Source organism: Erinaceus europaeus, chromosome 1 (assembly GCF_950295315.1).
Source record: "Erinaceus europaeus chromosome 1, mEriEur2.1, whole genome shotgun sequence".
Taxonomy (NCBI): Eukaryota; Metazoa; Chordata; class Mammalia; order Eulipotyphla; family Erinaceidae; genus Erinaceus; species Erinaceus europaeus.
The window spans coordinates 116,671,313-116,693,772 of record NC_080162.1 but is presented as its reverse complement, the minus strand read 5'-3'; the positions used below and the strand labels follow the sequence as shown (position 1 = coordinate 116,693,772).

The window sequence follows — 22,460 nt, the reverse complement described above, 5'->3', positions numbered from 1 at the left end:
GCAAGGTCGTAAGGCTGTTGGACCACTAGATTTTATTTTATTTTTTGCCTCCAGGGTTATCGCTAGGATTCGGTGCCTGCACTACGAATCCACTGCTCCTGAAGGCTATTTTTCCCATTTTGTTGCCCTTGTTGTTACCCTTGTTATTGTCGGTATTGTTATTGTTGTCATTGCTGTTGTTGGATATGACAGAGAGAAATGGAGAGAGGAGGGAAAGACAGAGAGGGGGAGAGAGAGACACCTGCAGACCTGCTTCACCACCTGTGAAGCGACTCCCCTGCAGGTGGGGAGCTGGGATTCCAATCGGGATCCTTATGCCAGTGCTTGCGCTACCATTTTTTTTTTAAAGAAAGGATTAATTAACAAAACCATAGGGTAGGAGGGGTACAATTCCACACAATTCCCACCGCCCAATCTCAATATCCCACCCCCTCCCCCGATAGCTTTCCCATTCTCTATCCCTCTGGGAGCATGGACCCAGGGTCATTGAGGGTTGCAGAAGGTAGAAGGTCTGGCTTCTGTAATTGCTTCCTCGCTGAACATGGGCGTTGACTGGTCGGTCCATACTCCCAGTCTGCCTCTCTCTTTCCCTAGTAGGATGGGTCTCTGGGGAAGCTGAGCTCCAGGACACATTGGTGGTGTCTTCAATCCAGGGAAGTCTGGCCGGCATCCTGATGACACCTGGAACCTGGTGACTGAAAAGAGAGTTAACATACAAAGCCAAACAAATTGTTGAGCAATCATGGACCCAAACGCTACCATTTTTTAATAATTAATTTATTTGGGAGTCGGGCGGTAGCGCAGCAGGTTAAGCGCATGAGGCACAAAGCGCAAGGACCGGCATAAGGATCCCGGTTTGAGCCCCTGGCTCCCCACCTGCAGGGGAGTCGCTTCACAAGCAGTGAAGCAGGTCTGCAAGGTGTCTTTCTCTCCCCCTCTCTATCTTCCCATCCTCTCTCCATTTCTCTCTGTCCTATCCAACAATGACAACAACAATAAAACAACAAGGGCAACAAAAGGGAATAAATAAATATTTATAAAAAATAATTATTTATGAGAAAGAGAGAAGATGACAGGTGGTGGAGTACCTGGTAGAGCGCACATGTTACAGTGCACAAGGATCCAGGTCCAGCCCCTGGTCCCCACCTGCAGGGGGAAAGCTTTGCAAGTGGTGAAGCAGGGCTGCAGGTATCTCTCTTTCTATCTCCCCCTACCCTCTTGACCTCTGACTGTGTCTATCCAATAAAAAAAGATTAAAAAAAAAAGAGAGAGAGAACCAGAACATCACTCTAGCACATACAATGCTGGGGATAGATCTCAAAACCTCATGCTTGTAATGCCAGTGCTTTAGTTACTATAACATCTCCCTCCAAGGTCACATGGAGTAATGCTTTTGTCCTCTTAGACATACTAACAGGCATCTCACCCTTTATATGTACAAAGAAGAGTCCTTGATATCACCCCTCTAACTGCTCCCTCCCCAGTTTCTGTGTCTCAGCACCTCCATTCAGCCTCAAACTTGGGATTTTTTTTATTTTTAAATTTTTACTTTTTAGATAGAGACAGAGATGAAGGGAAGGAAGCTAGAAAGGAGGGAGGGAAAGAGGGAGAGGAGGAGAAAAGAGATCACACCACCAAAAGTTTCTTTGGTGCTGTGGGGGCTGGGCTTGAACCTGGCATAGCAGCACACTATTCAAGTGAGCTATTTTTCCAGCCCCAAACTCAGAATTCTTTTTATTGTTGCCATATTTTTCCCTTTTTAAAATCTTATTTTATTGAGATAAATATATAGACCTGGGGGCAGGGGTAGATAGCATAATGGTCATGTAAAGAGACCCTCATGCCTGAGGCTCCAAAGTGCCGGGATAGACTGAGGGTGCTTCTTCCTGAGCTAGTGTTCTCTGGGTTGGAGAGAACTCAACTGGAGCCGATCGAGGCTGCTGCGTGGGAGAGGGATCAGGAACTCGTGCCGCACTAACTTCGCAGGAGATACACTCTGGAACTCTCGGAGCCAGAAAGCAATTTCCAAGTGTCTTTAATCAGAAGAGCAGCTGTTTTTATACTCTCCAAGTAGGGTGGAAACAGGATGTGACATAGAGAGGGTGGAGCGAAAAGTGACTGGTGGAAGATCAGGGTGTGACAAGGAGAGGATCAGGATGTGACAAGGAGAGGGGGCGGAGCAGGTGAGAATTCTACCACTAAATCACCAATGCCCTGGAGGGAGTGTGGTGCTATATGTAAATGTAAAAGTGATTTATGTAAATAGACCAAAGCTTTGAATGGGATTAAATCTATCCCTATATAGGCATATGGTTAAGCAGAAGCCAGGGGGAGCTGGCATACTATCCAACACAAAGTGCCAGTTCAATCTCCCACACCACCATAAGCCAGAGCTGAGCAGTGCTCTGTTTTAAAAAAAAAAAGTTACACACACACACACACACACACACACACATATCAAATATCAGAACACAGCTTAACTTTGGTTTATGGTAGTGTGACTGAACTTGGGACCTCCCAGTCTCAGGTATTAAAGTATTTTGCATAACCATTATGCTGTCTCCCCAGCCCTGCCATATTTTTCTCTCTTGGTTTTCCCCCCACCCAGTGAGGGTTATTACTAGGGCTTGGTATCTATGTGACTCCACTGTTTCCAGCAGTCATTTCTCTCCCTCTCTCTTTCTTTCTTTCTCTCTCTCCCTCTCTCTCTCTCTTCCTTTCTTTTCACACTTTTATTTATAAAATGGAAATATTGACAAGACTACAGGATAAGAGGGGTACATCTACACACAATTCCCACCACCAGAACTCCATATCCAGTCCCCTTCCTTTATAGCTTTCCTATTCTTTATCTGTCTAGAAGTATCCGTCCAGGATCACCATGGGGTGCAGAAGGTGAAAGGTCTGTAATTGCTTACTCACTGAACATGGGCATTGGTAGGTCGATCCATACTCCCAACCTGTGTCTCTTTCCCTAGTGGGACAGGGATCCAGAGAGGCAGGGCTCCAAGACACATTAGTAGAGTTGTCTGCCCAAGGAAGTCAGGTCAGCATCACAGTAGCACCTGGAACCTGGTAGCTAAAAAAGAGTTAAGACATAAAGCAGAACAAAGTGTTGACAAATCATAAATCTAAAGGCAAGAATATTGCAGATGTAGATTTGGGGTATCCGTTTTTTTTTTTTTATTTATTTTTTATTTATCAGAACACTGATCAGTTCTGACTTATGGTGGTGCAGGGGATTGAACCTGGGACTTTGGAGCCTCAGGCATGAGAGTCTCTTTGCATAACCATTATGCTATCTACCACTGCCAGGTCTCCATTTAGAAAAAGCTGGTAGGTCTATTTCAGGTATATAAGGAATATGCTTTACCAACTGAGCCATCTCCAGCCACATAATTCAACCTCTTTCCATGGCTCTGACTCCAAAGCAGGTTGTGAAGCTTCTCTCCTATGGCTCACGGTACTGTTTTCAGACCACTCTGTCTCCCCTACCACTTCCTAATAATTTCTCTTGCTCCTGCAACTCAGGCCCCTACAAGGCATTTTTCATTCAGGAAAACTATTTGTGCCTAAAAATAGAAGCCTCAAATTATGTCACCTGACAAGAGTCACTGATGGCTTTTTAAGTTTTTATTATTGGATAGAGACAGAGAAAAATTGAGAGGGGTTGGGGAAATAGAGAGGGAGAGAGTGGGGCTGGGTGGTGGTGCACCTGGTTGAGCACATACGTTACAGTGCACAAGAATCCAGATTCAAGCCCCTCATCCCCACCTATAAGGGGAAAGCTTTGTGAGTGATGAAGCAGGGCTGCAACTCTCTCACTCTCTCTTCCTATCACCCCTTTCCCTCTCTCAATTTCTGGCTGTCTCTATCCAATAGAGTGGGGGGGGGCAGTGGTGGTGCACTTGGTTAAGGGCACATAGTAGTAAGCGCAAGGACCTGCTCAAGGATCTGGGTTCCAGTCTCTGCTCCCTACCTGTAGCTGGGAAGCTTCACAAGCTGTGAAGCTGGTCTGCAGTTGTCTCTCTCTCTCCATCTTTATCTCCTTCTCCTCTCTCAATTTCTCTGTCTTATCCAATAAAATAGGAAGAATGGCTGCCAGGAGCCATGGATTTGTAGTGCCGGCACTGAGCCCCAGCAATAACCCTGGAGACAAAAAAAAAAGAAGAAAAAAGAGATGATGATGAGAGACAGAAACAACTGCGTCCCTGCTTCACCACTTGTGATGCTTTCCCCTTGCAGGTGGGGACTAAGGACTTGAACCTGGTCCTTGCTCACTGTGTGCTTAACCAGTTGCACCACGGTCTGGACCTCCTGATGGCTTCTCACTATGTGTAGAGGACCAGGAGAGGGCATACACAGAAAGCAGCAGGTAAAGACAGATTTCTGAGTATAGCAGAGATCCCAGAGCAGAAGTAGATCCCAGAGCAGAAGCCAACTGGGCTCTCTCTCTTTCAACTCTTTATAGGTCTCCTAACTTACCCTCTTTCCTGCCTGCTGCAGACCATCTACCCAGCTCACACTATAAGTAGATTTTCATGTCCAATTATGGCTTTCCTGGGCCTCCACTCGCCATTCTGTTTGTCCTTGAGTTCAGGTTATTATTTTTTTAATATTTATTTATTCCCTTTTGTTGCCCTTGTTTTTTTATTGTTGTTATTATTGTCCTTATTGATGTCGTTGTTAGGACAAGGAGAAATGGAGAGAGGAGGGGAAGACAGAGAGAAAGACACCTACAGACCTGCTTCACCACCTGTGAAGCGACTTCCTTGTAGGTGGGGAGCCAGGGGCTGAAACCAGGATCCTTACCCTGTCCTTGCGCTTTGTGCTGCCTGTGCTTAACCCACTGCGTTGCCACCTGACTCCGGAGTTCAGGTTCTTAAGACATCTGATCAAGGTGTTTTATTTATTTATTTATTTATTTATTCATTCCCTTTTGGTACCCTCGTTGTAGTTATTGTTAATGTCATTGTTGTTGGATAGGACAGAGAGAAATGGAGAGAGGAGGGGAAGACAAAGAGGTGGAGAGAAAGATAGACACCAGCAGACCTGCTTCACTGCCTGTGAAGCGACTCCCCTGCAGGTGGGGAGCCGGGGGCTCGAACCGGGGTCCTTACGCCAGTCCTTGAGCTTTGCGCCACATACGCTTAGCCCGCTGCGCTACCACCTGACTCCCCTCAAGGTGTTTTCTGTTTGGTTTTGTTTTATGAGAGCAGAGGGGAGAGAGTACCAGGAGAATCAGCTGACCAGGTTGGGGAGATAGCATAGTGGATATGAAAAAGACTCTCAGCTTTAAACTCTGAAGTACCAGGTTCACTGCCCAGCACACCACCATAAGCCAAAGCTGAGCAGTGTTCTGGGAAGTAGGAAGAGGAGCAGTAGTAGTCTGAGTCGTATCCCAGGCACTGCCTCATAGCATATGCCAAAGTGATCCTTTGGTTCACTTTACAAGCTGTGAAGCAGGTCTATAGGTATCTTTCTTCCTGTCCCCCGTCTTTCCCATCTCTTCTCAATTTCTCTCTATCCTATCCAACAATAGCAGCAATAATAAGGGTAACAAAAAATGGGGGAAATATTGATAGAGTAGGGAGAGAGAACCAGAGCATCACTCTACCAAATTTGATGCTGGAAATCAAACTCCAGCATTCACGCTTATGAATCCAATGCTCCTGGACTGTTTTTTCTTTGTTTGCCACCAGGGTTATCACTGTGTTCTCAGTTCTTGCATCATTAATCTATCCACTGCTCCCAACGCATGCCCCTCCCCCCTTTTTACTTGATAGAACAGAGAAGATGCGAGTGGAGAGGGACAGGGACCTCTAGAGACCCTGGTGCACAGGAGCTATGAGTCCTAAGAGGCTCAGAGAACCAGGAGAAAATGCAAGTTAGAGTACCACCATAATGAGCAGGGACTGGTGCTAGAGCAGAGCCTGTAGAGTCAGGCTCTGGGGCCACAGCACAGCTAGGGCTGGTCCCATGGAGGAGGTCGCCAAGGGCAGGTGCACAGGCAGGGAAGCAGGGTGAATCTCCTACTAAGAAAGTCCTGAGGCAGCAACACAAGCTCCAGTTCTCTTTATTTACGGGGAGGGGCTCAGCAGAGGTCCATGCAGGCACTCATTCCTTTGCCCTCTGTTCGGGGCAGGGCTAGCTGGCTGCACAACATTTTGTTGGAGCAGGAGGAGCAAGGAATTGAGATCTGGGGATGGTTTTGGGGGGTGTCATGGAGGGTCATCATGGTCCATTTCTGAGGAGGGGCTGGGAGAAATTTCTACTTCCTGAGAGTCAGGCCAGTACTCAGACTCATAGTTGGGCTCAGGGAAGATGCTGGCCTCCTTGCTATTCCTTCTGTCATCCTTGGTCTCGCCTTGCATGAACTGAGTGTAGTCCACTTTAGTGTTAGAGGACACAGAGAGTTTGGATTCTGACAGGGCAGTGGGCTCCTGCTCCTCAGGTGGGGTGTTCTCCAGAGGGGCTTCCAGTGGGGCACCCAGCACCTCTGTCTGGAGGGCTGGCTGCATGGTGCCATCAGGTTCTACGTTGGTCTCGTCTTGTTCTGTGTTGGAAACCTCCTTGGAGACCTCTACACTATGCCTTGAGGTCTGCTGCGACCCCACCTGAGACCCATGACGAGACCCAGGGCGGGACCCATGGTGGGGCTCAAGCCAGGACCCAAATCTGGATCCAGAATGGAAGCCTGGGCGGGAGCCCTTCCAGGCCCCATGCTGTGCTGTCTGGTGGGAATGTTCAAGCTCCTCCAGCCTCTTCACCAGGCAGTTCCAGTCAATCTGGGAGGACAGACGGATACGGGATCCCTTCACCTTCTTGAGGCCCAAGAAGAGATCCATGAGGGCTTCGATGACGGAGAAGGAGATGAAACCCAGCTGCTTGGTGAGGTCCTTCTCGTACTTGTACTTGCAGAGAAGCAAGGAGGTGGCCTGCTCAGTCAAGTAGTTGATGATATCATTCTGCCAGGGCTCAGACACTCCAGATTCGGTTGTGGAGGAGATGGGTGAAGTAGGGGACTGTGGCTTCTTCTTTGTGCCTTTACTACTGGAGTTCTGTGTAGCAGCCAGGGAGGGAAAAGGATACATGTCATACCACCAGGGATGCCCTGGCCCCCAGGGCACCCTACAAGTCACCCCTGATGACACCACACTTGTTGCACTTGTTGCACTAAGCATATAGCCTCATCACACCAGCTGTGCTATTCAGCTCAACAGCTGGGCACCAGTCACACTTACCAGAGTCACAGCACTGTACCAAACCTGCCAGGCCTAGGGTCAGCCAGACCTGAGCTTGGACAGGCTGGGCTCCCACAGGTTCTTAGTCAGGCCAAGGTTCAGAGGGAAGGGAAGGGTTCTTGGGCCTTGATAGGTAAAAGACTGATTGGGGCTTGTGCTGGGGTCCACCAGGTTAAGCCTACCTCCCCTATGTACATATACTTCCTATGTGACTTCCTTCAGCAGTATAAGGCAGTATTATTCTAGGCCATAGCCATGAGGTCAGAGTGGACTTGGCCTAGGATACAGGCTCCCACTTTGGGCTAAATCAGCTGTCCAAGGAGTTACCTTTGAGACCCATATGCAAGTGTTTACAAAATATACCCAGAATAATAAAGTCTTTATTCACTTTTTAAAAATACTCACTAGCAGCTGGGTCAGGTTTCCTGCCCCCCTTCCCCCCCACCATCTGACCCTCTGCTCAGTTGGTTTCTACAGGACAGGGCAAGACCTGGAGTCTGGGCACCTGCCAAGTGAGACCATGGGTGCTAGCAGCAGGGGCTATAGAAGCCTCTTGGCTGCATCCAGGCCCCCCTCACCCACACCCTTGAGGCAAGTGAGGTGGGAAATGGGTAGTAGTTTCTTACCATGGTGGTTTGAGGGTGTTTTGGGAGGAAGTGGGAGGAGACAAGGCAAGGAGAGGCAGGTGAATCTCTGTCGGGGGTGATGGAGTGAGTTGGGTCAGAGGGCTTTTCTACCCTGATCCCATGGGAGGGCAAGGTGATGTGGAGGCCTCTATAGGGCTCAGCTCTTTGCCTGGAGCTCACCAACCCAGAAGCAGACATGGGTGGCCTCTGGACTTCAGGATCCCAGTAAGGAGACTCCTGCCAGGGGTGAGGTGAGGGTCTGGGGACCTTGGAATCTTCCATGTACGTCCCCTGGAGCCTGAATCTGTTGGTCACATAGGCACTAGCCACAGGGGACCTGCCTTCCTTGGGCTTGCCCTCTCCTCTGCCTTTGTTGTTTTTGCTTCGAACCATTTTAAGGTTGGAAGATGTGGGGATTGGATTCCTGGGATTTTTGCGCTCATGAAGCAACTCCTGATTAGTGTATATGCTTGGAGTAGAGTTGGTGTTAGGCTCTGCGGTGGCCTCAGATCCTTTCGATGTGAAGACTGGGAAGAGAGGACAGCCATTATGGCGCAGGGCATGGCTGAGCTTATCAACAGCCTGGCTGACCACATGCTGCAGGTCAGGAAAGAGGTGGTGCTCTGCCAAGAAGTCCAGGGTACGATGGGGCTCTCGGAGAGAACTGTAGCCATGCAGGTCACAGGATTGGGGCTGGCTCAGCAAAGATTTGATCTCTTTGTTGAACTCTCGATTGAGGAAGATCAGATCTCGCTCTCCAGGGCCTGCCTCCGATATTTCAGGTGTGCTTGAGCTGGAGCGCATCAGGCCTGAGACCCAGGACAGAGGCTCCTCTGAGGTCCACTGGCTACTGGTCCGGCTGCCCAGTGAGTCACAGAACAGGGAGTCCCTCTGGGAGGACAGACCCAGGGCTTTCTGCAGAGAGAGGGTGGTTCAGGTGGGGGTAGAGAGCATAATGGTTATGTGAAGAGACTCTCACGCCTAAGGCTTCAAAGTCCTGAGTTCAATCCCCTGTACCTCCATAAGCCACAGCTGAGCAGTGCTCTGGCTTAAAGAGAGAAAGAGAGAGAGAGAGAGAGAGAGAGAGAGAGGTTCTCAGAAGCATCCAGGGGTAGTCAAGTCAGACGTATCCCCTGGTCCTGGGCTCTGGGCTGGGGTCCACCCTACTCCCTTTCTTGACCCCAGATCTCACCCCTTTGTTCTCCATTCGCAGGAGTCTTTTGAGGTTCTTCTCCAGCAGGAGTCTATCCTTTATGGGTGGCAGATGGCCTAAGCCATGGGTGCCTGGGTCACTGTCCCGGCTATGAGAACCCATCCAGCCAGCTGTAAAGCTGCTATGAGAGTCAGATGCAGAGCTGGAGCATGATGGGTAGTTGTTAGGGTACCCAGTACAGAGGCTGGGTTGGGTGCGGTGCCTGTGTACAGTACTAAGACTGGGCCTGGCCCGCACCCGACGCCCAATACATGGCACCTCCAGTGGGTCCAGCACCTCCACCAGTGGCATCCCAGCATCTGTCTTCATGGTGGCCACGCGCTCCGTTGCTTCCTCTACTACTGTCTGCAGGCTATCCAGCACCTGGCCCTCAACCAGGAAGTCCATAAAGTTGCCAAAGGGCTGAGGGCCCTTTGAATTTCGGTAGTGACCAACAAGCCCAGCGCTGCTTGCTGGTGGTGGGTGTGGCATGAAGCCCAGCCTGGACGTTTGTCTCATTTCTGGAAACAGTGGCTTCTTAGGTGGCTGCACCTGAGCAGACAGGCATGACACAGTGGGCAGGGGTGTCCCACAGTAGGAAGGGTCCCCTAGGGCCTCCTAGGGCAGCAAAAGCTAGGTGGAGAGTACAGTGGGCAGTAAAAGGAACTGTGCTTTGGAATAAGGCAGTACAGAGTTTGGACCCTGGCTTTGCCACCCTCAGCCTGTGTGACTGCTCAGTGGTCCCCTCCTAAGGTCCAATTTCCTCTTCTGCAAAGTGAGGATCTATTTAGGGTTTCTGTGAACACTTTCCTGACACAGCTTGCTCAACACTGGCCTAGGGGGTCTTGAAAGATGATGTTTTCCTCACACAGGCTATGAACCCCCTGGCTCAGGATCCTTGTCTGTGTGTAGAGCAGGGCAGCCCTGTCCCAGTGCTCCACCTCAAAGACCACCTGCAACAATTCCTCTGCTCCCCATGGCTGTCTTGGACCTGAGAAAACTGTGCTCGGGGGGCCTGCAGTGGCACACCTGGTTAAGTGAACACACACCAGTGTGCAAAGACCTGGGTTAAAGCCCATAGTCCCCACCTGCAAGGAGAAAGCTTCACAAGTGGTGAAGGAGGGCTGCAGGTGTCTGTCTCTCTCCCTATCTCCCCTCCCTCTCAATTTCTCTATCAAATAATAAATAAACAAAATTTAAAAGGGGGGCAGGTGGTGGGGCACCTGGTTAAGCACACATACATTACAGTGCGTAAAGGACCTGGGGTTAAGTCCCCAGTCCCACCTACGGGGGGGCGGGGGAGTTTCATGAGTAGTGAAGCAGGGCTGCAGCTGTCTCTCCTCTCTCTCCCTCTCTGTCTTCCCCTCTCAATTTCTCTCTATCTCTATCCAGTAATAAATAAATAGAAATGTTTTTTTAAAAGACAGGGAGAAAGGAAAAAGGAAAGAATACCCCACGCTCATACTCCAGGGGTTCTAGCTCAAGTCCCCCCTCCCCCAGGCACTGGAGATAAGAAGACAGGGAGTGAAATTAAGAGTGACTAGAGCTCAGGAGGGGGTAAAAGAAAAAGGTGCTAAGAACAGATGTAGGAGATTCCGAGTCAGTCATTGGAGATGGAAAAGGGCTAGAGAAAGCTGGGGGGGGGGGGGGAAGACACACTCACCCGAGCCACATAGGGGCGGCTGGCCTCATCATCCGCCAGGTACCCTGAGTGGCGGTGGCAGCTGGTCATGGTGCGGGTGTTCAGGCCTGCTGCCTGCCTGCTCCCTCGTGGGTTCCGCAGGCCAGCTGCGGTTTGCTCTCTACACTGGGCGGGAAGATGTTGAGAGGGTCCCCACGGGCTTCCATGGATCCCTCTGTGACAGCGGCTCCCTCACTCCCCGCACCCCATGTCCTTCATTCGCCTCCCCCGGTCAAAGCCTCCCAGGTGTGTCTGTCTGTTCACTGTCCCCCGAGGTCGTCCACACAGTCTCCAACTGTCTCCGGATCTGGGGAATGTCCGACCCTCCCTCTGGCCAGATCCCTGGCGCCGCCTTATGGACCTGCTCACCGGAGTCTCTCCTTGCTTGACAGCAGCCACTGACAACTGATCTCGGAAGGCCACGGCACTGAGTAATAAGGTTCTCCCGAACGGCGCCCTGCCCTTCATTTGCATTCCGCACCCTGATTGGTTCTGGAAGGAACCGCACAATGGTTGGGGCGGAGCTACGTTGACTCTTCTGTCCCAGGCCGTTCTGCTCCGCCCACATTCTTCTGGCCAAGCTACCAGCTTGAGGTGCAACGCGCCCCCTCCAGTCCTTAGGTGAAGCCTGAAGCCAGAACGGTTCTGCACCTGCCCTGCGGGGAGTTTAAGGGACAACACTTCTGGGCGCGGCTGGATAGCAAAGAGACTCTTGGGGCCAGGCGGTGGCGCACCTGGTTAAGCGCACCAGGCCAAGCGTTCAACCCCTGGTCTCTTCCTTTCAGGGGGAAAACTTCAGAAGTAGTGAAGTAGAGTTGCAGGTGTCTCTCTTCCTCTCCCTCTTCTCGATTTCTGGCTGTCTCTATCCAATAGGTAAAGATAATTTAAAAAGAGAGAGAGAACGTACCTCTTATGGCCACAAAAGAAAGCACCTTACTCGGGTCCTCTTGCTACTCCTCCTTGGCCCTCCTATTCTCTGCTCTTTTCCAGGACCCTTCACTTGCCCCATGTGCACGAGGGTCTATTTGGAGCCTTTTCTCCTCTACTAATTTCCCTGAGGACAGTGGGAACCACAGCCTTAGTTTTGTTGTTGAGCTCTGCTTTTCCCTGCAGAGGGTACCCTGTCTCCATTCTCTCTGCTCTCTCCTGTAAATGGAGTTGTCTGTCCTTCCGCACCTGGAGTATGGACATTAAATAAGATCTTCATAATCGGGAGTCGGGTGGTAGCGCAGCGGGTTAAGCGCACGTGGCGCCAAGCGCAAGGACCAGCATAAGGATCCCAGTTAGAGGCCCTGGCTCCCCACCTGCAGGGGAGTCGCTTCACAGGTGGTGAAGCAGGTCTGCAGGTGTCTAACTTTCTCTTCCCCTCTCTGTCTTCCTCTCCTCTCTCCATTTCTCTCTGTCCTATCTAACAACAACGACATCAATAATAACAATAATAACTACAACAATAAAAAACAGGGGCAACAAAAGGGAAAGTAAATATTTAAAAAAAATTTTAAAAAAGATCTTCATAGTCATACTTCTCTTTTCCTTCTCCTCACCAGTGGGACTTCAATGCCCAGCCTGACATTTTAAAACAGAAAAGGAAGAGAGGACAGAGGTAAATAGCATAATGGTTATGCAAAGAGGCTCTCATGCCTGAGGCTCCAAGGTCTCAAGTTCAATCCCCTGCACCACCATAAACCAGAGATGAGGGGGTCGGGCGGTAGCGCAGTGGGTTAGGCACATGTGGTGCGAAGTGCAAGGATTGGCATAAAGATCCTTGTTAGAGGCCTGGGCTCCCCACCTGCAGGGGAGTTGCTTCACAGGCGGTGAAGCAGGTCTGCAGGTGTCTATCTTTCTCTCCCCCTCTGTCTTCCTCTCTCCATTTCTCTCCTATCTAACAATGACATCAACAACAACAATAATAAGTACAACAACAGTAAAAAACAACAAGGGCAATAAAAGGGAAATAAATATATATGGAAGACACCACAGCAGCGAAGCTTCCCTCAGGGCTGTGGGAACCAGACTCAGATGTGGATCGTGCCCATGACAAAGCAAGCACACTATCCAAGTGAGCTATTTTTCTGGCCCTCAACCATACTTGACACCCTGACAAGAACTCAGTGCACCTTTTACTTACTGTTCTTCCTTTTACCCACTGCCCCATAAACTTCTCTCCAAGAAACCATACTCCAAGTTGTCCCCTCCTCAGAGAAGACTTGCCAGAAGGGTCAACATCTCTAACAGAATTACTATAAGCCCCACTCCAGACTCTGACACTTCTTGTCATTTGTTTACCTGAAGGTATTTCTTGGGGATAGGAACTGAAGGTGCTAATATCATTAGGTCCTCAGTGTCAATTTGTTTTTTCTTTCTTTCTTTCTTTCTTTCTTTCTTTCTTTCTTTCTTTCTTTCTTTTTTGCCTCCAGTGTTATCACTGGGGATCAGTGCCTGCACCATAAATCCACTGCTCCTGGAGGCTATTTTTTCCCATATTTGTTGCCATTGTTGTTGTTGTTAGGGTTATTGTTGGATAGGACAGAGAGAAATTGAGAGAGGAGGGGAAGACAGAGAAGGGGAGAGAAAGACAGACACCTGCAGACTTGCTTCACTGCTTGTGAAGTGACCCCCCCCTTGCAGGTGGGGAGCCGGAGGTTTGAACCAAGATCCTTGAGCTAGTCCTTGTGCTTTGTGCCATGTGACCTTAACCCACTGCACCACTGCCTGGCATTTTCTTTTAAAAAATCTTTTTGGGGAGTCGGGCAGTAGCATAGCGGGTTAAGCACATTTGTTGCAAAGTGCAAGGACTGGCTTTAGGATCCCGGTTCAAGCCCCCAGCTCCCCACCTGCAGGGGAGTCACTTCACAGGCAGTGAAGCAGGTCTGCAGGTGTCTGTCTTTCTCTCCCTATCTTTGTCTTCCCCTCCTCTCTCCATTTCTCTCTGTCCTATCCAGCAACAACGACATCATCATCAACAACAAGGGCACCAAAAGGGAATAAATAAATAAATAAATATTTAAAAAATACTTATTATTGGATAGAGTAAGAGAAAAATTGAGAGGGGAGAGGGAGATAGGGAGAGAGAAACAGAGAGACACCTGCAACCCTGCTTCACTACTCATGAGGTTTCCTCCTGCAGGGGATTGAACCTGGGACTTTAGAGCCTCAGGCATGAGAATCTCTTTGCATAACCATAATGCTATCTACCCTGCCCTCTCTGTCTTTTCTCTGTATACTTCTCCCACTTCATTTTCTCTCTGTGAAAAAAATATTTATCTATAAATATCTGTATATAGATAGTTATATATATAGTGGTGGATTCATTGTGCAGACACCAAGACCCAACAATAGCCCTGACTGGGAAGAAAAAAAACACTGATGGGCAATGGGAGACAGCTCATTCAGTACAGCTGACATTTGACCAGTGTGTGGTCTGTGTCTAAGACCTGTGTTTGTACCTTTCACTGATCATGGGAATACTTTGTAAAGGTTTATTTTCTGTGTGTGTGTGTGTGTGTGTCTAAAGGGTTATTACTGGGGTTTGGAGCCTGCACTAGGAATCCACTGCCCCTGGAGGCCAATTTTTTCATTTTGTTGCACCTGTTGTTATTGCTGTTGGATAGGACAGAGAAATTGAGAGAGGAGGGGAAGACAGATAGACACCTGCAGACCTGCTTCACCACCTGTGAAGCGACTTACCTGCAGGCGGGGAGCTGGGGGCTTGAACTTTATGCCGGTCCTTACGCTTTGTACCATGTGCACTTAACCCACTGCAGTACCACCTGACCCCCTTTTTAAATCTTTAAACACTTTTATTTATTTTATAAGTGAGAGAGGAGGAGAGAGAGAATCAGGGCATTGCTATGGTATGTGGCCGTGCCGGGGACTGAACTCAGGAACTTATATTTGAAAATCCAGCACTTTATCTGCTAAGCTACCTCCCAGATTGCCCCCAGGGTGACATGTTTATCCTATTTCATAAAAAGACTGAGAAACAAGGAGAGAATGGGAAGCTACAGTGCTGCTCCATCATCTGTGGAGCAGCTTCCCTAATGCTGTGACAATCCCACATGAGGCCACAGTTTGAATCCAGATATCATGTATGCTGGGATCTGAAACCTTACCCATGGTAAGATGCATTCCTTCCCTATAGGATGAGCTCGCTCCTGGTCCCTGTTGATTATCATTATCTTCTCTCTCTCATATATATATATATATATATTTGGATAGAGACAGATAAATTAATAGGGGAGTGGGGAGGTAGAGAGGGAGAGAGACAGAGAAATATCTGCAGCCCTGCTTCATGACTCGCAAAGCTTTCACCCTGCAGGGGACTGGGGACTTTAACCCAAGTTCCCTGAGCATTGCAACAACTGTGCTCAGCCAGGTGCACCACCACCTGGCCCCTAACATTATCTTCTCAAATTAACACAGAAAACTTTGGGACGGGGACAAGAGAAATTCAGTATGCTTATTTGCTTAGAGAAAATACAGGAAGGATTGTCAGAGAAATGCAAATAAACACAACAATGAGATACCACTTCACTCCTGTGAAAATGTCATATATCAGAAAAACAAATGTTGGAGAGGTTGTAAGGTCAAAGGAACCCTCCTGCACTGCTGGCGGGAATGTAAATTGGTCCAACATCTCTGGACAGCAGATTAGAGAACTCTCAGAAGGCTAGAACTGGACATACTCTATGATCCTGCAATTCCTCTTCTGGGGATATATCCTAAGAAACCCAACACATCCATCCAAATGTATTTGTATATACCTATGTTCACAGCAGCACAATTTGTAGTAGCCAAAACCTGGAAGCAACCCAGATGAGTGGCTAAGTTGTGGTATATATACACAATGGAATACTACTACTCAGCTATTAAAAATGGTGACTTCACCATTTTCAGTCCATCTTGGATGGAGCTTGAGGAAATCATGTTAAGTGAAATAAGTCAGAAACAGAAGGATGAATATGGGATGATCTCACTGTCAGGCAGAAGTTGAAAAACAAAATCAGAAGAGAAAACACAAGTAGAACCTGAATTGTAGTTGGTGTATTGCACCAAAATAAAGGACTCTGGTGTGGGTGGGGGGAAAAGTACAGGTCCTGGAAAAGGATGACGGAGGATCTAGTGGGGGTTGTATTGTTATGTAGAAAACTGAGAAATGCTATGCATGTACAAACTATTGTATTTATTGTCGACTGTAAAACATTAATGCCCCTATAAAGAAAAAGAAAATACAGGAAGAACACTACAGAGTTAATGGTGGTGACCTTTGGGAAGGAAAAATGAAGCTTTTTTTCAAAAAAAAATTTAAATTTATTTGTTATTGGATAGAGACAGAGGAGGAGAACTTAGAGGGGATGGAGAGACAGAGAGGGAGAGAGACAGAGACACCTGTAGTCTTGCTCCACAGCTCGTGAAGCTTTCTCCCTGCAGGTAGGGACCAGGGGCTTGAACCTGGGTTCTTACATCCTGTAATGTGTGCGCTTAACCAGGTGCTTTAATTTTTTTTTTTTGCCTCCAGGGTTATTGCTGGGGCTCAGTGCCTGCACTATGAATCCATTGCTCCTGGATGCCATTTCCCCCCACCTTTTGTTGCCTTTGTTGTTATTATTGTTGTTGTTGATGTCATTAATTGTTGGATAGGGCAGAGAGAAATGAAGAGAGGAGGGGAAGACAGAGAGGGGGAGAGAAAGATAGACACCTGCAGACCTGCTTCACTGCCTGTGAAGTGACTCCCCTGTAGGTGGGGAGCCGGGGGCTCAAACCGGGATCCTTATGCCGGTCCTTGTGCTTTGTACCACGTGCACTGAATCTGCTGCACTACCGCCTGACCCCCTAAAAATTTTGTTGTTGTTGTTGATACAATTATCATCAACAAGTCTGTTGGATAATGGTACAATTCTACACAGTTCCCACCACCAGAGTTCTGTATCCCATCCCCTCCACCGGCAGTTTTCTTATTCTTTATCCCTCTGGGAGGATAGACCCAGGATCATCATTAAGTGCAGAAGGTAGAAGGTCTGGCTTCTGTAATTGCTTTTCTGCTGGACATGGGCATTGGCAGGTATATTCCAAAGGGCCCATGACTTTACTAATTTTTGCCTGAGCCCAACAGCTAACATGCAGGTAGGCTAAAGGTATTGTCTGGGGAGATGGTGTCAGTGTTGGAAAAAGGACTAGAAAGCTGGGTCAGGGAAGAGCTCCTAAATATGGCAAAGTATATAAATATTGTTGACTGTAAATCCACCAATTTGATCTGGGGCCCATATTTATCATAGGAGCTGGTGTAATCTCTACATCCCTGTAGTCTGAGCTCGAATTCTGTGGTCATGTTTAGGAACATTCTAGGCTGCATGCATTGCAGGACCTGTCTTCCTCGAGTGGCAGAATATGTCGACTCAACCTCCCTTCAGAGAATGGGGCAGTCCCCACCAATGTTGACCCATATTGAGGCCAAGGTCCTATAGCGGCCCACAAAGGGGTCCACTATGTTGTTCCTGATGGAGATGACCAGTGACAGTAGAGAGAGGGATTGCTTAGAGGTTTAGGCCCATCATGTCTATGTTTGGGTCCCAGGATTACCTGACTAGTGTCCTGGATATAGGGAGGCCTGGTAGTGGCCAAAAGAACAATCATTAAAGTATGCTGGTCTCTTGCTCTTATCTAGCTTTTGTAGTTCTTACTTTGTCATTCCAATGATACTTGGAGTGATTGAGGGACATGAAACAGGTGAGGGAATCTAGGTCTAAGTAGAAACTATTTGAAAAAAAAAAAAGAAAGAAACTATTTGATTAAGTACTTCATGGCACCTAACTAAAAAGTTTTTTTTTTTTTTTTATGTTTTTCTACTTGCTTGCTACACTTACTGAGTCACTGCAAGCTATTGTGCACTTTCACATTAAGGTATATATTTTCCCTTAACTTATGGATACATGTGCACATGTGTTCTGTCTCATGGGCCCTGACCTATATCTAAGTTCTGTGGCTTTGTTAGAAAGTGCATCTCCTGGTATGGAATTGAGGAGTCCTATGAGCTAGGAATGGTCTCACCAGAGTACTGCAGATGAAGGGTTGACGTTCCAGGCCTGGTGTCTCTGGACACAATCCAAAGTGAAACGTGTTGAGATGATACTGGTTGTATTGACTTGGTTGAGACCATCAGATGCAGTATCAAATGGTATGGATCAAGAGAAGTGTGTAGGAAAATGAGTCCTGTCCCAGAGGTTCCAGTACTGGGAGAAATATGGGTTTTATAGAGAATGGGGAAGGTTCCTGTCTTGGAGTTTAAAAAGGCAATAGATAGTTATTATTGTAGCCAGAGTTATTTGGAAATTTGGTTTACTTTGAAAATCCCATGGTTATGGTTATGATTTGCTGTATCATACAAGACCTCACTATGATTTATGCCATTTAAAGCTATTTATGTATAGCTGTTACTTTTTTAAAAAAATTGATTTTATTTCCTCCAGGGTTATTGCTGGGGCTCAGTGCCTACACCATGAATCCACTGCTCCTGGAGGCCATTTCCCCCCCCTTTTGTTGCCCTTGTTGTTGTAGCCTTGTTGTGGTTATTATTGTTGCTGATGTCGTTCGTTGTTGGATAGGACAGAGAGAAATGGAGAGAGGAGAAGACAGAGAGGGGGAGAGAAAGATAGACACCTGCAGACCTGCTTCATCGCCTGTGACGCGACTCAGAGTCAGGGCTCCAACCCGGATCCTTAAGCCTGTCCTTGTGCTTTGTGCCATGTGCGCTTAACCTGCTGCGCTACTGTCCCACCCCTAGCTGTTATCTTATAGAGTGAAACAACCAGTTGCTTCTGGTCTCTGGTCTAAGACTAGAGGTGATTTAATATTTCAAGTAAATAGTCATTTTTAGAAATGTATAAACTATTTAAGCCCACTTAGATTTCAATCAGGTTACCAATTTGAAACCTCAAGTGCTTAGATTGAAGGAATATATACTTAGAACTGGAGTCTATGCATCAAAAAGTTTGAGACTTTCAATCTATTTTCCCCTCTCATATTCATTAAATAGTGATTTTTGGGGGTCGGGCGGTAGCGAAGCGGGTTAAGCACATGTGGAGTGCAGCGCAAGGACCAGCCCGAGGCTTCCAGTTAGAGCTTCGGGCTCCCCACCTGCAGGGGGAGTCGCTTCACAAGCAGTGAAGCAGGTCTGCAGGTGTCTCTCTCTCCCTCTCTCTGCCTTCCCCCTCCTCTCTCTATTTCGCTCAGTCCTATCCAACAACGGCATCCATAACAACAATAATAACCACAACAATGATAAATAATAACTACAACAACAATAAATCAACACGGGCAACAAAAGGGGAAAAAAACAGTTTCCAGAAGCAGTGGATTCGTGGTGCGGACACCAAGCCCCAGTAATACCCCTGGAGGAAAAAAATAGTAATTTATAGGATTATAAATTAATAGGAGTGTATATTAACACCAATCCCACCACCAAAGGTCTGTGTCCCCACCTCCACCTCCCTATAGTGAAGCCGAAAAATCTACCTTCACCCTCCACCCAGAGTTTCTAACTTTGGTGAAATAGTACAGAATCAGTCAAAATTCACTTTGCTTTTCCCTGTTTGTTCTTCCTTCTCAACTTCTATTTATGAGCACTGCTCAACTGTGCCTTATAGTGGTGCTGGGGATTGAACATGGGACTTTGGGGCCTCAGGCACGAGTTTCTTTGCATAACCATTGTGATAGTTTTAAACCCCCGCCCAACCAGGTGCTTTTTTACTTCCTTTTTTGTCCCTCCCATATCTTTCCTCTAAAAGAAAACTTTTGCAGCTGCTAACCGCTTTTTGACTTCCTTTTTTTTTTTCTCTCTCTCTCTCTCCCGTATCTTTCCTCTAAAAGATAACTCTTGCAGTTGCTAACCGCTCTGCCCTGGGTATGGTTCCGGTGATTGGCGGCGGGGGTTGCAGGGCTGCATGGTAACCGCCAGGGGACGATAATAGCCGCTCCGAGTGCGTGAGAGCAGCTCCGGCTGCGTCAGGGGGCGGGGCCTGAATTGTGTCTGCGCCTGCGCGAACTCTCATGGCTCGGCCGCGCGTGCGGCTGGTGGTCACGGCCGACGACTTTGGCTACTGCCCGCGGCGCGACGAGGGCATCGTGGAAGCCTTCCTGGCGGGCGCGGTGACCAGCGTGTCCCTCCTGGTGAACGGCGCGGCCGCGGAGAGCGCGGCGGAGCTGGCGCGCAGGTGAGGGGTCCCCTCCGGCTGCGGGGGGCCTGGGCCGCCCCCTCCCCGCCCCGCGGCCGCCGACGCCCCGCTCGCTCGCGCCCCGCCCGTAGGCACCGCATCCCCACCGGCCTGCACGCCAACCTGTCCGAGGGACGTCCCGTGGGTCCCGCCCGCTACGGCCCCTCATCTCTGCTCAGCCCTGACGGCTTCTTCCGCGGCAAGATGGGATTTCGGGAGGCGGTGGCGGCTGGAGACGTGGCCTTGTCCCAGGTGCGAGGGTGCGCACACCGCCGGGGCCCTGCCCCCTCGCGCCCGCAGCTGCTTCCCCGAGAGCAGACGGGGCTATGTCCTCTGCTTGCTTCCAGGTCCGCGAGGAGCTGGAGGCCCAGCTGCGCCGCTTCCGGGAGTTAGTGGGCAGGGACCCCACCCACGTGGACGGGCACCAGCACGTGCACGTGCTCCCAGGTGGGTGCCTGGGCATCCCCCTGGGGGGTGCTGGGGTGGCTCCGGCCCCCCTGACCCCGGCCCCGCCCGCAGGCGTGTGCCAGGTGTTCGCAGAGGCGCTGCAGGCCGATGGGGTGCGCTTCACTAGGCTGCCGCTGGAGCGCGGGGTGGGCGGCTGTGCCTGGCTCGAGGCCCCCGCCCGTGCCTTCGCCTGCGCGGTGGAGCGCGACGCCCAGGCCGCGGTGGGGCCCTTCTCCAGCCACGGACTCCGGTGAGCGGCCCACGTCCAGCCCTGGCCCACTATCCAGCATGCTGCTCCCTTTTTCTTTCTTCTTTTTCTGATTTTTAAAAATTTATTATCTTCATTTATTTATTGCCTAGAGACAGGAATCGAGAAGGACAGAAAAATTGAGAGAGGAGAGGGGGAGAGACAAGAGAGACACCTGCAGCACAGCTTTAGTGCTCAGGAACAGGATACCCTGCAGGTGGGGAGCGAGGGTTTGAACCTGTTTCCTTGTGCTTCAGGCTGCGCTACCAGCCGGCACCAGATGGCGCACCTGGTTACTTGGTGCTCTCGCTACGATACTCAAGGACCCGGGTTCGATGCGCCCCCCACCCAGCCTGGCCCTTTCCTACCTCGAGGGGGTGGGGGCCCATCTTCCCAGATCTGCCTAGCTCTTGACCCAGCTGGTGCACCCGGGTCACGCTGACACCCTGACACCCATAGGTGGACCGACGCCTTCGTGGGCCTGAGCACCTGCGGCCGCCACATGTCTGTTCACCGGGTGTCTGGAGCCCTGGCGCGGGCTATGGAAGGGATCCCCGAGGGCCACGACCTGACTGCCGAGCTCATGGCACACCCGGGCTACCCCAGTGTGCCCCCTGCGGGGGGCTGCGGGGAGGGTCCTGACGCCTTTTCCTGTTCCTGGGAGCGGCTGCACGAGCTGCGTGTCCTCACTGCACCCACACTGCGCGCGCGCTTTGCCCAGGATGGTGTGCAGCTCTGTGCGCGAGATGACCTGCACTCCAAGACACCTGGCGAGGTGGTCCCCAGCCAGGCCACTGTACAGGCCTTTCTGGAACCCCCCCTGCCGTGATTCAGACAGCCAAGCAAGAGTTAGTGTTTCAGAAGGGTCAGCGATGAGCCCGGAACCTGGCCCTGAGTAAGGATCACCACCTCGATGCTCAGGTAGTGACAGTGATGCAGGTGGGCTGATGGTGTCTGGGTCCAGGGTTTGGTGCCCTTGGTATTGTCATGTAAGCATCTTGTGTAAGCACATTGGGGAGTGATTGCTGTATTAATAAAGTAACATGTTTTTTAATTTTTTTCTTGCAAATAGTTATTTTTATGAGAAAGACAAACCTGTACACCATTCTGGTATATATAGTGCTGGGGATGGAACCTGAGCTACATGTAATAATTTTTTAAATGGAGTGTGGGTCGCACAGGGCACATTGTACCAAGCGCAGGGATCTGTGCAAGGATCTCTGTTGGAGCCCTGGCTTCTCACCTGCAGGGAGTGGGGGGCAGGGTTGCTTTACAAGCAGTGTTCAGCGACCTGGGTTCAAGCCTCTGGTCCCCACCTCTAGGAGAAAAGCTTCACAAGTGGTGAAGCAGGGCTGCAGGTGTCTCTGTCTCTCCCTCTCAATTTCTGGGTGTCTTTAATAAGTAAAAAATATAAATAATAATAAGTTATTTAATCTATTAATAATGAATGGAGAAAGAGAACCAGAGGGAGCCAGTTGATAGCGCACCTGGTTAAGCATACACACTATAGTGTGCAAGGACTCAGGTTCAAACCCCTGGTCTCCACCTGCAGGGGAAAGCTTCACAAGTGGTGAAGCAGGGCTACAGATGTTTCTCGTCTCTCTCCCTCCGTCTCCCTATTTTCCCCTCCTAATTTCTTAAATAAAACAGAGAACCAGAGCATGACTTTATTTTTTAGTCTCTAGGGTTATTGCTGGGGCTCGGTGCCTACACAATGAATCCACTGCTCCTGGAGGCTGTTTTGTTCCCCTTGTTTTATGATTGTTGTGGTAATTATTGTTGTTGCTATTGATGTCATTCTTGTTGGTAGGACA

At 49.4% G+C, this 22,460-nt stretch overlaps 2 protein-coding genes across 3 annotated transcripts; one reads left to right on the top strand and one right to left on the bottom strand.

Moving 5' to 3' along the window:
• Positions 1-6,060: 6,060 nt before the first annotated feature.
• CCDC116 (coiled-coil domain containing 116) lies at positions 6,061-11,107 on the bottom strand. The gene is made up of 4 exons (XM_060194565.1): positions 10,726-11,107; positions 9,063-9,614; positions 7,871-8,785; positions 6,061-7,061 (listed from the first exon to the last, which is right to left on the bottom strand). The coding sequence occupies exons 1-4, from the start codon at positions 10,792-10,794 to the stop codon at positions 6,222-6,224; spliced, it is 2,376 nt and encodes a 791-aa protein (XP_060050548.1). The 5' UTR covers positions 10,795-11,107; the 3' UTR covers positions 6,061-6,221.
• An 8,635-nt stretch (positions 11,108-19,742) lies between these two features.
• On the top strand, positions 19,743-21,698 carry YDJC (YdjC chitooligosaccharide deacetylase homolog). 2 transcript variants are annotated; one of them, XM_007536456.3, is made up of 5 exons: positions 19,759-19,952; positions 20,045-20,204; positions 20,300-20,399; positions 20,472-20,649; positions 21,106-21,698. In XM_007536456.3, the coding sequence occupies exons 1-5, from the start codon at positions 19,789-19,791 to the stop codon at positions 21,473-21,475; spliced, it is 972 nt and encodes a 323-aa protein (XP_007536518.1). In that variant the 5' UTR covers positions 19,759-19,788; the 3' UTR covers positions 21,476-21,698. The 2 variants fall into 2 exon arrangements, with proteins under 2 accessions (XP_060050537.1, XP_007536518.1); XM_060194554.1 differs by lacking the exon at positions 20,472-20,649 and having other exon boundaries at positions 19,743-19,952; positions 21,106-21,274.
• The last annotated feature ends 762 nt before the right edge of the window (positions 21,699-22,460 follow it).

What these genes read in the sequence shown, in the direction of transcription:
- YDJC (XM_007536456.3), top strand. Translation starts at nt 19,789, where the DNA reads ATGGCTCGGCCGCGCGTGCGGCTGGTGGTCACGGCCGACGACTTTGGC. An exon ending in GCGGCGGAGCTGGCGCGCAG is followed by an intron (nt 19,953 to 20,044) that starts GTGAGGGGTCCC and finishes CCCCGCCCGTAG; the next exon opens with GCACCGCATCCCCACCGGCC. An exon ending in TTCTCCAGCCACGGACTCCG is followed by an intron (nt 20,650 to 21,105) that starts GTGAGCGGCCCA and finishes TGACACCCATAG; the next exon opens with GTGGACCGACGCCTTCGTGG.
- CCDC116 (XM_060194565.1), bottom strand. Translation starts at nt 10,794, where the DNA reads ATGACCAGCTGCCACCGCCACTCAGGGTACCTGGCGGATGATGAGGCC. An exon ending in GCCGCCCCTATGTGGCTCGG is followed by an intron (nt 9,615 to 10,725) that starts GTGAGTGTGTCT and finishes CTGTCTGCTCAG; the next exon opens with GTGCAGCCACCTAAGAAGCC. An exon ending in AACACCCTCAAACCACCATG is followed by an intron (nt 7,062 to 7,870) that starts GTAAGAAACTAC and finishes GCTGCTACACAG; the next exon opens with AACTCCAGTAGTAAAGGCAC.